The sequence below is a fragment of the Eumetopias jubatus genome, unplaced genomic scaffold, assembly GCF_037043125.1.
Source record: "Eumetopias jubatus isolate StellerSeaLion01/CBP00866 unplaced genomic scaffold, mEumJub1_p1.0 scaffold_10, whole genome shotgun sequence".
Classification (NCBI taxonomy): Eukaryota; Metazoa; Chordata; class Mammalia; order Carnivora; family Otariidae; genus Eumetopias; species Eumetopias jubatus.
The window spans coordinates 119,006,759-119,018,930 of record NW_028274816.1 but is presented as its reverse complement, the minus strand read 5'-3'; the positions used below and the strand labels follow the sequence as shown (position 1 = coordinate 119,018,930).

The following is a 12,172-nucleotide window of genomic DNA, read 5'->3' as shown; positions in this document are numbered from 1 at the left end:
GAGAGCAATAGGTCCATTCATAGTGCTCAGAGGGAAGACTTTTTGTTCTCATCCAATGGGATGAAAAGATAACCCGTTTTCCGTGAGGGATGAAGTGAATCTCAGAGGCTTGTGGCTAAGATAGTAGCAGTGGCATGAGGGTAAGTCTGACTACTAAGCCCAGGCTCCCCCTTCATTGGCCTGGCATTACTGTTTGATTGTCATGTCCCTGCTGAAGATATGAGTGAATTCTCAAGAACCTGCCAATATTGGTTAATGATAGGGAGAAGACCGTGCGGTATCCTTCATTCCATGTGTGAAGCAGAAAAGAGCTTTTCAGAAGTATGTCTCGTGGATGGTAGTGATCCCTGCAGCTTTCTTTGGGCTTGATGAGTTGGGAGCATCTTGTCCAACCTAGAGATTGAAAGGAAATGAGCGATAAAGAGGATGCAAATCGGTATTCCTTCATGTACCAACACGGAGATGGCTTAGTACAAAACCCAATTTAATTCCAAGTACACAACATTTTGCCTCCTTGTTACCCAGCAATTCTAGGAAAAGTTATTGTATTTACACAGAAAGTATCAGCAAGGTGCATTTACTTATGCATGAGAACCTACAATTGGTTGGACCCTATAACCCACTAGCAAAGAGCCCATCCACTCCTTGCTTGACCCGTTTGCCTTGAATGGAAAAGGCTACTTTGGATCCCAGTTGCACAGGGATTCTACTTCGTTTCTTGAATCAGACCCACACAATCTCACTATGTTTGAAAAGGGACAGAGATCTGAGTCTCTGTGGACCCAATATTTTATACTAATCCCATTTCGCTCTTGGTATATCTGATTCCATGTCCCATCTGATTTTCTGTGTTCTAAAGGCTTAACTATTTTTTTATAGATTTTATTTATTTATTTGAGAGAGAGCACAAGTGGGATGAGGGGCAGAAAGAGAAGCAGGCTCTCTGCTGAGCAGGGAGCCCAATGCGGGGCTCGATCCTGGGTCTCCAGGATCATGACCTGAGCTGAAGGCAGACGCCCAATGACTGAGCCACCCAGGCGCCCCTGTCTAAATAAAGTCTTAAGTCAACTTCTTTGAGAGAGGTTTGGGGAAAGCAGAGGGAGTTGGAAGAAGGAGAGACCACCCAGCTTCACGCACTCCTCAATTTCATTCTTTCAGAAAGAAAATTTTTTAAGTAGGCTCCACCCAACATGGCCGCCAACATGGTGCTTGAACTCATGACCCTTATATCAAGACCTGAGCTGAGATCAAGAGTCAGACGCTTAACTGAGCCATCAGGCAACCCAGAAAGTAAATTTTTTTTAAGATTTTTTTTTAAGATTTTTTATTTATTCATTTGACACAGAGAGACACAGCGAGAGAGGGAACACAAGCAGGGGGAGTGGGAGAGGAAGAAGCAGGCTTCCTGCGGAGCAGGGAGCCCGATGCAGGGCTCTATCCCACGACCCCGGGATCATGACCTGAGCTGAAGGCAGACGCTTAACGACTGAGTCACCCAGGCGCCCCAAAGCAAATATTTTTAAATGAATATCCATTCTATACCAGGGACTGCTTCAGTACTTTGGATATATCTGTTGGATACATTCTAACAAGGGACCAAGGAGGGAGGAAGGAGTGTTGAGGGAGGACAGGGGGAAGCAGACAACAGTAAATACAGTAAACTTAATGTTATTTTTTTTGAAAGATTTTATTTGTTTATTTGAGAGGGAGCACAAGCAGGGGGAGCAGCAGGCGGAGGGAGAGGGAGAAGCTGACTCCCGTCTGAGCAGGGAGCCCGATGCAGGACTTGATCCCAGGATCCTGGGATCATGACTTGAGCTGAAGGCAGATGCTTAACCGACTGGGCCACCCAGGAGCCCCAACTTTATGTTATTTTAGAAGGAGGTAAGTGCTACTTAAAAAAAAAAAAACAAACTAAAAGCAGAGCAAGGTTAGGGAGCAGTCTGGGGGTATAGGTGGGCAGTGGCTGGGCAACCTGCAATACAAGCTGGTTTCCTTGAGAAAAGAAGTGAGCCAAGGCTTGACGGAGGTGAGGATTAGCTAAGCACACACCTGGGAAAGCAGTGATCTAGGCAGAAGGGGCAGCTAGGGTAAAGGTCCTGAGGTGGTGTGAGTGTATCAGACGTGTTACAGTTTTAGAGGAGAAGCAAGGAGGCCAGTGAGACTGGAATGGAGTGAGCACAGGGCAGTTGGAGATGAGGAAAGTTCTAAAGGTAATGGGGAGCCCTTGTAAGCTACTTTAAGGTCTTTGGTTTTTATTATGATTGAAACGGGGATCCATTGCAAGGTTTTGAGCAGAAGAGTGATGGATGGCTTTGTTCCGAAAGGATCACTGAACGGCTGTGTTAGAAATAGACTGTAGGTAGCCAAGGGTCAAAGCAGAGAAACCTGTTAGGAGGCTATTGCAGAAACCCAAATGAAAGATGCTGGAGACTCAAACCAGCTGCTGAAGTGTTGAGACACAGTTGGATTCTGGCTGTGGTCTAACTAACTAACTAACTAACTAACTAACTAACTAACTAACTAACTAACTTCACTTGGCTCCAGAATTGACCTAATCTAATTCACACACTGGTTCCTATTTTGTTTCTAATGGTCTCTAATCATTGCTTATTGAATTAAGGTCTGTAAGTCCTACTTGACTTTTCTAAATCACTTTCCCAAGTCTTGATTAAGTCCATGTGAAATGATAGTTCTTGACTTCAGAGGCCAACAGCCACAGTACCAGGCACTGCACGTAAAATTACAGAGGAAGGAATAGTCCCTGCCTTCAGTTTAATCAGGAAGACAGTGTTGGCAAAGATCAGCAGAGATGGAGAGCCAACAGGCTGAGAAGGAAAAACAAGGAAATTATATTAAATATTTCCAGCATGGTGCCAGTCACTTCCCTGAAGTAATAACGTATGTGTTTCTGAGACATGAGATGGAAGATAAACAAATCTCAATTTGGACGAGTCACATAAGTTCTTTGTGTTTTGGTTTCCTCATCTGTAAGATGGTTATAATAAAGTAATTCTTGGCCTACCTATTTCACAGGGGTAATGGGAAGATCAGAAACAATAAAAATGAGGAAACAGGTGTGAAAATACTGCGCACTGAGTGATATTGTGATTGAAAGAGAAGGAAAAAACCTAGGGATCCACAGGGATAATGGTATTTCAATGTGGCATGTCTTCCCACCTCCGGGGAGCCACTGTTTCAAAGTCTCCTGAATAGGCTTCATCTGTCAGTGTATTTTCAGTTCTGCTTAAGCTTTGAAATTAATGTCCATCTATGTTGGCAGCTCTTTTAGGTCTCATCTGCTAGGTAACTGAGCATTAAGGTGGAGCACATCTGTAAATACAACCACTCCATTCCCAGTGATGATGGAATTGCAATATTAGTTTTTCATTGGCTAAGGATATTTGAGCAAGAATGCCCCCCTCTCAGGAGATGTACAAACTCCAAATCTGTGAAATGGATAACTTAGCAGTTGATGCTTTGCTTTATTACAAAATAATTTATTTTACATAGGGAACATTAGATACAGTATATTTAAATGGAAATCTCTCTTGGAGATTATTCTGTAATAATACTAGCAGGTCGAAAGGGCTTATTTGAGAGGCCTTACCTATTGCTGTTGAGTCTGTGCTTCAGATCTAAACCTCCCTTTATATATCTAGAAATGATATCATCTAGTCAAATCTCTCATTTGTAGCTGTAGAAACTGAGCACTGGAGAAATTAAGTAACTTGTCAGAGATGATAATTAATATCAGAATAAACACTTGTTTGATGTTATCCCTCCTACACCCTAGTTTCACATGGGGTAAACAGTCCTTAGAAATTGGTTCACACTAATCAAATTCCAAGGAGCCTAATCTATATACTAAAATGACATTTAAAAAAACTTACATAGAATGTATCCATCAAATGGATCAGGTAGGATTTTTCTCTTCTAGGGATCCTGTTCTAAACATATAGGTTCTTTTGAAATCTAATTAGAAAGTCTAGATTCATATAGAATCTGAGCAATAGGAACTAGATGATAGTATAAACTATATCAAAAGTGAAAAACACCTAATGAGTCATCTTTGTCCACCAGAAAGAAATTTGGGGATATTTATAGTAGAGGATCTTTTCATTGGCCCAATTCCATAAACAGTAACAAATAGTCTCCATCTGACATTTTTCTACATTCCATGTTGTCCCACATCTTCTAATGACGGTGTTGTAGTATATTATCATCCTTCCAGTTTCAAATTCCTACTTTGCTCTGGGAACATTTTCATAAACTGTCTTCTGATTGTTTCTGGGACATCCTTTTGTGCAGACTGATGTCAACCATAGTGTGGTAATTTCAGAGGGCATCTCTTTTATGACCTTGTATATTTGACCTTTTATTTAATTTTTATTTCTATCCTACTTGGTGTCTCTCACATCCTGGTATTCAATGTAAATGTAAATTCAGAATTGGCAGTTTCAAACTTATAAATGGAGTGATATTTCAAAAGTCCATTTTTAAGTTGGTTGTTTGGAATTCACCATTATTACATAGAAACGTATCATGAATGTTGATTAAGTCCACAAACTAGCCAACAAACATCCATTTAATCTCTGCACATTTCAAGTAGTACTGGGTATTAACTTACATTCTGCATTGAGGAACCAACCACCATGCCGTGAAGGAAGGAGGAAGAAACAAGCCCAGGGCAAATTTTGGAATTAGGTCAGGTTGATCTCTGGCGTCCTTCCACCCCCTTAATTGCCCAGTTTCCCTTGTTCCAAATTCCTAAGAACAAGTGTCCTTACTTGCCCAGAATCCTACAATGCATAGCACTATATCCAAGAAAAATCCATCCTGCACAGAGTGCTCTAGACTTTAGAATGACTTAAGTTCACTAATATTGACACTTGCCATTGGTGCTTCAAGGAGGGGTGTCGCATGTTAGGAAAACAATCTGGTTGAATTACTTTACATTAATATTGAGTAACCGAAAACCCCCAAATGCTGTCAGAATTTTTTTCAGTTTTTAATAAGAGGTGGTGGTTTTTTTCCCACACAAATCGTTACCATATAAACTTTAGAAAGTACAATAAAGGGAGTGAAAACATTCATATCATGTGAGGATATATAATTTACTGTACCTAGAATTACACCTCCCAAGAATCTCTCCACTTATTTCCCAATCTCTAGTCCTCTAAACAGACCATAGTTTTTGAAGTTTTTTTTTTCCATTATCCTACTTGGGAACCCCCAGTTTCTCTACAAGTGTTAAGTTTTACTGTATTTTTCCAGCAGTGCAGCAGTGGCATCTAGGGGATTGCCTATATGTAAAGGGAAACTGCCAAAATCATAAACTGCTTGACAGAAAGAATGGGTGGGGGAAGGAAAGGAGGGCAGAACAGAGAGACTTAACTGATGTCAAGAACCGTCGCCAAGGGGACGCCTGGGTGGCTTAGTTGTTAAGCGTCTGTCTTCGGCTCGGGTCATGATCCCAGGGTCCTGGGATCGAGTCCCACATTAGGCTCCTTGCTCAGTGGGGAGCCTGCTTCTCACTCTCCCTCTGCTGCTCCCCCTGCTTGTGCTCGCTCTCTGACAAATAAATAAATAAAAATCTTAAAAAAAAAAAAAGAACCATTGCCAAGCAGCTTAGGGGGAACAGGCATTTTCCCGGTGGGGGTGGAAGGGCAAAGTGGAACCACCGGGATGGAAGGTAATGTAGCAATAGCTAACAAACCTTTGATGCAGCAGTCCTGCTTCTTGGAATTTACCAGGTGGATAAACTGCAGGTACACAGAGAAGAATGGATAAGGTCATTGCTTGCAATATTGTTTGTGTTTACAAAAGATTAGAAACCAAAATATCCATTGATAGGAACCTGGTGGAATAAATTATAGTACAGGGGCACCTGGCTGGCTCAGACGGTAGAGCATGTGATGCTTGATCTTGGGGTTGTGAGCTTGAGCCCCATGTTGGGCTTAGACATTACTTAAGGGAATAAACAAAAATTATAGTACAGGCATATAAAGGAATATTGTGCAATTGTTGAAAGAGACAAAGTCATACATACTGATATGAAACAACCTATAAGATACATTGTTAAATGGAAAAAAAGCAAGGTACAGAACAGAGTGTATGGTATGCTACCATTTAGGTTTTTAGATATATATGCCCATCTATGCTTAGAGTAGGAAGCAAATTCAGTTAAGTTGGTAATAGTGGTTCCCTAGAGAACTGGAAGATTGAGAGACTGGAGTAGGAGGGAGACTGACTTTTCACTATAAATCTGTGCTGTTTAAATATTTTACTGTCTGCATTCAAAATAAATAAAATTCCAATAACCATTGTCAAGAGAAGACCCATCAGAAATGAAAACCCCAGCATGTCAGGGTTAGAAGGGCCCATAGAGATTAAAAAAAAAAAACAATGTTCATGGGCGACTGGGTGGCTCAGTCGGTTAAGCGTCTGCCTTCAGCTCAGGTCATGATCCCGGGGTCCTGGGATGGAGCCCCACATCGGGCTTCCTGCTCAGCGGGAAGCCTGCTTCTCCCTCTCCCACTCCCCCTGCTTGTGTTCCCTCTCTCGCTATGTCTCTGTCAAATAAATAAATAAAAATCTTAAAAAAAACAAAAACAAAAACCGATGTTCAGAGAGGGCAACAGATCTGCCCAAGGAGAGGGTAATATGTATCCTTGAGGCTTTAGCTACCACTGAGCCCCACCTGGCTTTAAGGATGTCAGCTAAAAGTCAGTGCCTACCTCCATGTCATTTTCCAGTCTCACCTTTGCCTGTTAGAAGGGATCCAGTCTGAAACTTGGATGTGGGGGTTAAGTGACAGTTTGGGGAGGTAGTGCTGTTTCTGCGGGGAGCAGCAAGGACTCTCAGCGTCTGCTTGACCTTTGACCTTTTCTCTGAATACACAAGGTTGACTTTGACTTTGCTCCCAGAACCAAGGCACTGCAGCCACAGTCTGATTTTGAATGAATGTAGACCTTTTGGTTTCTGGAAGGAGAAAAGCTAGACAGAAAAAGGAAGCTGGTTCTTAATCTGAATGGTACCCAGCTAAACAGCTTCCATTCGTGACCCCTGTTAAAACTCTGCTGCTATACTTGCTTCTCTTTTTTTAGTTCACTTCTTCCTCAACATGTGTTTATGGTCCTAAGTATACAAGCCCTGCCTTTCCTCCTTCCTGCCATGGGTCTCAGGAAGATAGGTGACTGCGATAAATTCAGCCCAGAGAAATGCTCCTAGACTGTTTCCTCCAATGCAGAGAGGGTTGCGTGCTGCCTCCTTCTCTTTCTTCACCCTCAGTTGTTTGATTTACATAGCCATGCCTTAGGTCATGAGTGTTAATTTAAAAACTGGTTTCCAGAAAGCCTCTTGAGGGGATACATATCTTTAAAATAGGATATTTGAGATCTGGGCTGGGAATTGGGGGAAACGGGCATCTTTTAAAGGTAAAGATTTTCCAGGATGGCAAGGGGATTTTTCAGGAAGGGCCCATTCCCTGCTTTGCATGAACACATCCCTGAGTCTTCTCACATCCTTTGGGAAGAACCCTGGCAGCTGTCCCACACGGCAGCTGCTCTCTCTGAGTTCTGGAAACAAAAAGAGAAAAAGTCAGGATTTACAATTTATTGGGTACTGTTCAGAATTCCAGGTATTGGAGAGGGGGGTTGCAAAAGAATGCAGTGTCTTCTCATAGAGCTGGCAATTGGGGAGATCAAACACTATCAAAAAAAGATTTTAAGGGCACCTGGGTGGCTCAGTTGGTTAAGCGACTGCTTTCGGCTCAGGTCATGATCCTGGAGTCTCAGGATCGAGTCCCGCATCAGGCTCCCTGCTCAGCAGGGAGTCTGCTTCTCCCTCTGACCCTTCCCCCTCTCATGTGCTCTCTCTCTCTCTCATTCTCTCTCTCTCAAATAAATAAATAAATAAATAAATAAATAAGATTTTAAAATAATGATTTAATCTAGTACAAAGAAAACTGAGCACCAATTCATTACACTTAGGCGGTTAAAAAAGGTGAAATAGAGTTAAGTGAAATTAACTAATAAGTTAACGAAAAGACTAACCAACCCATTCCTTCAAATGCTGCTTGTTATCTCTTCTCCTCCATGTTCTACCTGCCTTCTTATTTTAAAACTTCTGAAAGTTTATTAAATGTAACTCTGAACAAGGTATCTCTTCAGGTTTCCATGGAACCACTAATGCTTTTTGGCACTTAACTCACAGGATGTTGTGAGTTTTCTTCATCTGTTAAATTTGTTGCTGCTGTGCCTTGAGCTGTTTGGCCGTGACTCTGATCAGCTAATTTTAGAGATGAAATGTTTGGACACTTTGGAAAAGCATGTTTTAAATAAACAGTTACCAGAGAGCAGCAAATGGTGCCATTCCAGCCTACCCCCCTTACCCTCACCACTCCCTACCCAAGAGCATCCCCATCTGTTTGGATGTACCACCTTAAAAAAGGAAGACAGCATCTTTTGAGGCTTATGGATTTGGGAGTGGTAGGTGTTAATAATACTGAAACTGTGACAGCACCCTCCAGTAAAGAAAGCCATCTAATGGTGACAGCACTTTGAATGTTCGTTACATGAATAAGGCAGAAGAATGCATCATATTCTCTGAAGACTTCTCACCATGGGGGGCACCTGGGGGACTCAGTCTGTTAAGCATCTGCCTTCTGTTCAGGTCTTGATCCCAGCATCCTGGGACAGAGCCCCGCTTCCTGGGGCGTCTGCTTCTCCCTCTCCCTCTGCTCCGCCCCCGGCTTGTGCTCTCTCTCTTGCTCATTCTCTCAAATAAATAAATAAAATCTTAAAAAAGGGGGGGCGGGAAGACTTCTCACCATGGAACAGCTATCTCTCTGAGTTGAAGTAAGTTACAGTCCTGCCTAGAAGCAAGAGAATACATGGGATGACTGTAAAGCGTCATCTACTGAGAGCTGGCTTTATCTCAATCTGGTAGAAGAGACCCCCAAACAGTCTAGGTCTCTCTTTGGATTTTCTAGGATATTAGACTACAGAAGTACTTACCTTTCTTGCCGACATCATAGGACATAATGATTAGGCTAAAAACCAAGCACATGCTGTTAATCTGTCACAGTCCCTTCGTCTTCTTGCGAGGCGCTTGCATTACTGCCCTGGAACCAAGTTTGACCCCAGGAGAGTCTGGTTCCACCTATTTTTGCCCCATTTCCTGAAGACCCAGGAATAGAGCTGATTGGAGAGAGAACCAAATGTGCTTGTTAATGACTGACTCAAAAAGTCTTCCTCCGACTTCATAGCTGGTGCCGACATAAGGAACTGTAATTACCTAGAGGCTTCTCTAGGAGAAAGAACATATCACTGTGATATGCTTTACAAATACTTGCACATGGACACGTAGACATTCACATGCATACTCACTGACACGGGCACATAGATTTATACACTGACATAAAGAGATGTAGAGATTTCTCTTAAGGAAAACGATTGAAGAATAGAGCAGGGGGACGCCTGAGTGACTCAGTCACCCAGGGTAAGCATCTACCTTTGGCTCAGGTCATGATCCCAGGGTCCTGGGATCAAGTCCCGCATTGGGCTCTTTGCTTGGCGAGCCTGCTTTTCCCTCTACCTGCTGCTCCCCGTGCTTATGCTCTCTCTCTCTCTCTCTGACAAATAAATAAATAAAATCCTTTTTTTTTTTTTTTTAAAGAATAGAGCAGGAAACTAGAACTGAATGAGTTAGTGAACTACACTGGAGAGAGCACCGGACTAAGAACTTGGTAGACTTGAGTTTTAGCATAAGCCCTGTTATTAATATCGCCTTGAGAAAATTGCTTGACTCCTCTGAATCTCCATTTTCTCTTCTATAACTGGAGAATTCCAACCAAATAATCTCTAGAATTCATTCACAGGTGTACACATAAACTCATGTTAACATAGATGTATGTGCTAGTTTTGCACATTTTCACACCCATGAATAGACCACATTGCCATGGCTATTGCATTAGGTAAGTGCTACTGTCTGCAGTTTGGGAAGGTTTTCCTAGACAGATAACCATTGTTGTAGAGTTTTCTAACTTTTAGCAAAGAGTTTACATCTAGTGTAATACTCCATAGACTTTGAGATAACATAGGTAGGCAGATCATACAGCAGAAATGAAGATCTATGCAGATCCTCTGCTGAAGTCATGAGCCTCTGCAGTCTTCCTACTCACCATAAATTTTCTTCATTGGAGCCAACATAGGTCTGGCTATGCATAAGAAGGTCTTGGAGCCTGGGCGCCTAGGTGGCTCAGCTTGGTTAAGCAACTGCCTTCGGCTCAGGTCATGATCCTAGAGTCCCGGGATCGAGTCCTACATCGGGCTCCCTGCTCAGCAGGGAGTCTGCTTCTCCCTCTGACCCTCCCCCGTCTCATGTGCTCTCTCTCTCTCAAATAAATAAATAAATAAAATCTTAAAAAAAAAAAAGAAGATCTTGGAGCCTGACACTCTGATAATGATGTGAAGGGAGCTAGAGGCAAGGGATTTTCCCTGAGGGAGTTCATGAGATCTGAGTCAGATCATAATTTAAATATTACCCTCTTTCCTGGCATTTTTAATTCAGGTTGAAATCTGGCTAAATTGAATTCAGGGGAAATCTTGATGGGGAAACAGAATGGAAAGAGATGTCACCAGAGGACAACATGCTGCCTGAAATGTGGAAGAAGGGCTGAGCATTCAGCCACAGTGCCTTTCACCCTTTCGTTCAACAAGTATGGTGGGCCTACTGTGTGCTGGCCACTGTTCTAGCAGTGAGCCAGACTAAGTCTGTCTTCACACGAAATGATGGGAAGCAGACAATAAATGCAGTTGGAGAGACAATGGTGCAGAGGGCTGGTGATAATACACTAATGCAAATACAAGATAATTATAGGTTGTGATAGTTGTGAAGCAGCAAACAGGGGATGAGGTGAAGGACTATCAGCAGAGGTTACATTTACAGTGGTCAGGACAGACTTCTCCGAGGAGGTGACAGCTGAGCTAAGAAAACCAGGAGAGTGGATGGCAGAGAAGCCAATAAAGAAGAGTCTTGCAAGGAAGGAATCAGGTGGTCAAGTGCAGAGAGGTTGTGTAGAATGAAGACAGTACCGGTGGGTTTGACAATTTTGTGACTGCAGTTCCAGCAGAGTGGCGGAAGCAGGACAGGGCTGAGACGAAATTGGAGGTGAAAAAGTGTACGTCACTTTTTCAAGGTGTTTTGCTGTGGAAAGGAACAGAGAAGCAAGGCCACTGAGTGGAAGGAACATAAGTACCTCAGATCTTTATTGGCCCAGAGCAACACTGTCTTATTTCCTTTTTCCCTGGGGCAATTGCCTGATTCTCTTAGCAGGGCAGGTGGTTAGGGCAGAATAAAGGGCTGCATTGCCTTTCCTTTCATGATTTTTGCTTACTATTTCCTTCACATGATTACATGATTCTCTGCTCCCTTATGATATCAGACACTCCCCCCCACCCCCACCCCGTCTGTCTGTTTGAAATATTCTGTAGATGATTTCCTTCCTAGATGCCACTTAACAGTGCTGCCCCCTTGGAGCCGGGGTAGGAAAGAATCTAGGGCTTGCTATTGTCACTCTGTGTCACAAGGTGGCAGAAGAGCTCACTCTTCCCAAAGGAAACCTTGTGCTTGGACAAAGCGGAAGTTTTCTTTTCTTTTCTTTTTTTAAGATTTTATTTATTTTTTGACAGCGAGAGAGAGAACGCAAGCAGGGGGAGTGGGACAGGGAGACGCAGGCTTCCCGCGGAGCAGAGAGCCCGATGTGGGGCTCCATCCCAGGACCCCGGGGTCATGACCTGAGCCGAAGGCAGACGCTTAACGACTGAGCCACCCAGGCGCCCCTTGCGGAAGAGTTTTCTTTTCTCAATTTCCAGACCCTTCCCTTTTCCTTTGTGTCTCAAAGCCCTAAAAGTCAGCCTGCATGGGGAGTAGCTATACTGTGGGATACAGAGAAGCAAGAAAGCTTTGTCTGGGTCTCTTTCTGTACTACTGGATATTTTGACGGGTTTTCAAAACGTTTAGAGTATTTGTAGAGGAGAGGATTATCACTCCTGATCTCCTTTCCTCACAGCAAAGATTTCTAATTTAGGAGGGAAAAAAAAAAGTGCTATAACATAGGTGAGTTTTCTGATGTGTGTAGATGAGAGATGTGACTCTGGAAGATAAC

General features: G+C 42.9%; 1 protein-coding gene across 1 annotated transcript; it reads right to left on the bottom strand.

The window, feature by feature from the left end:
• Positions 1-315: 315 nt before the first annotated feature.
• On the bottom strand, positions 316-9,072 carry CUNH17orf78 (chromosome unknown C17orf78 homolog). The gene is given in 6 exon segments (XM_028109212.2): positions 316-393; positions 5,053-5,060; positions 6,765-6,946; positions 6,948-6,987; positions 7,485-7,580; positions 9,021-9,072. Coding segments are annotated over 6 exon segments (456 nt in total).
• Positions 9,073-12,172: the final 3,100 nt, after the last annotated feature.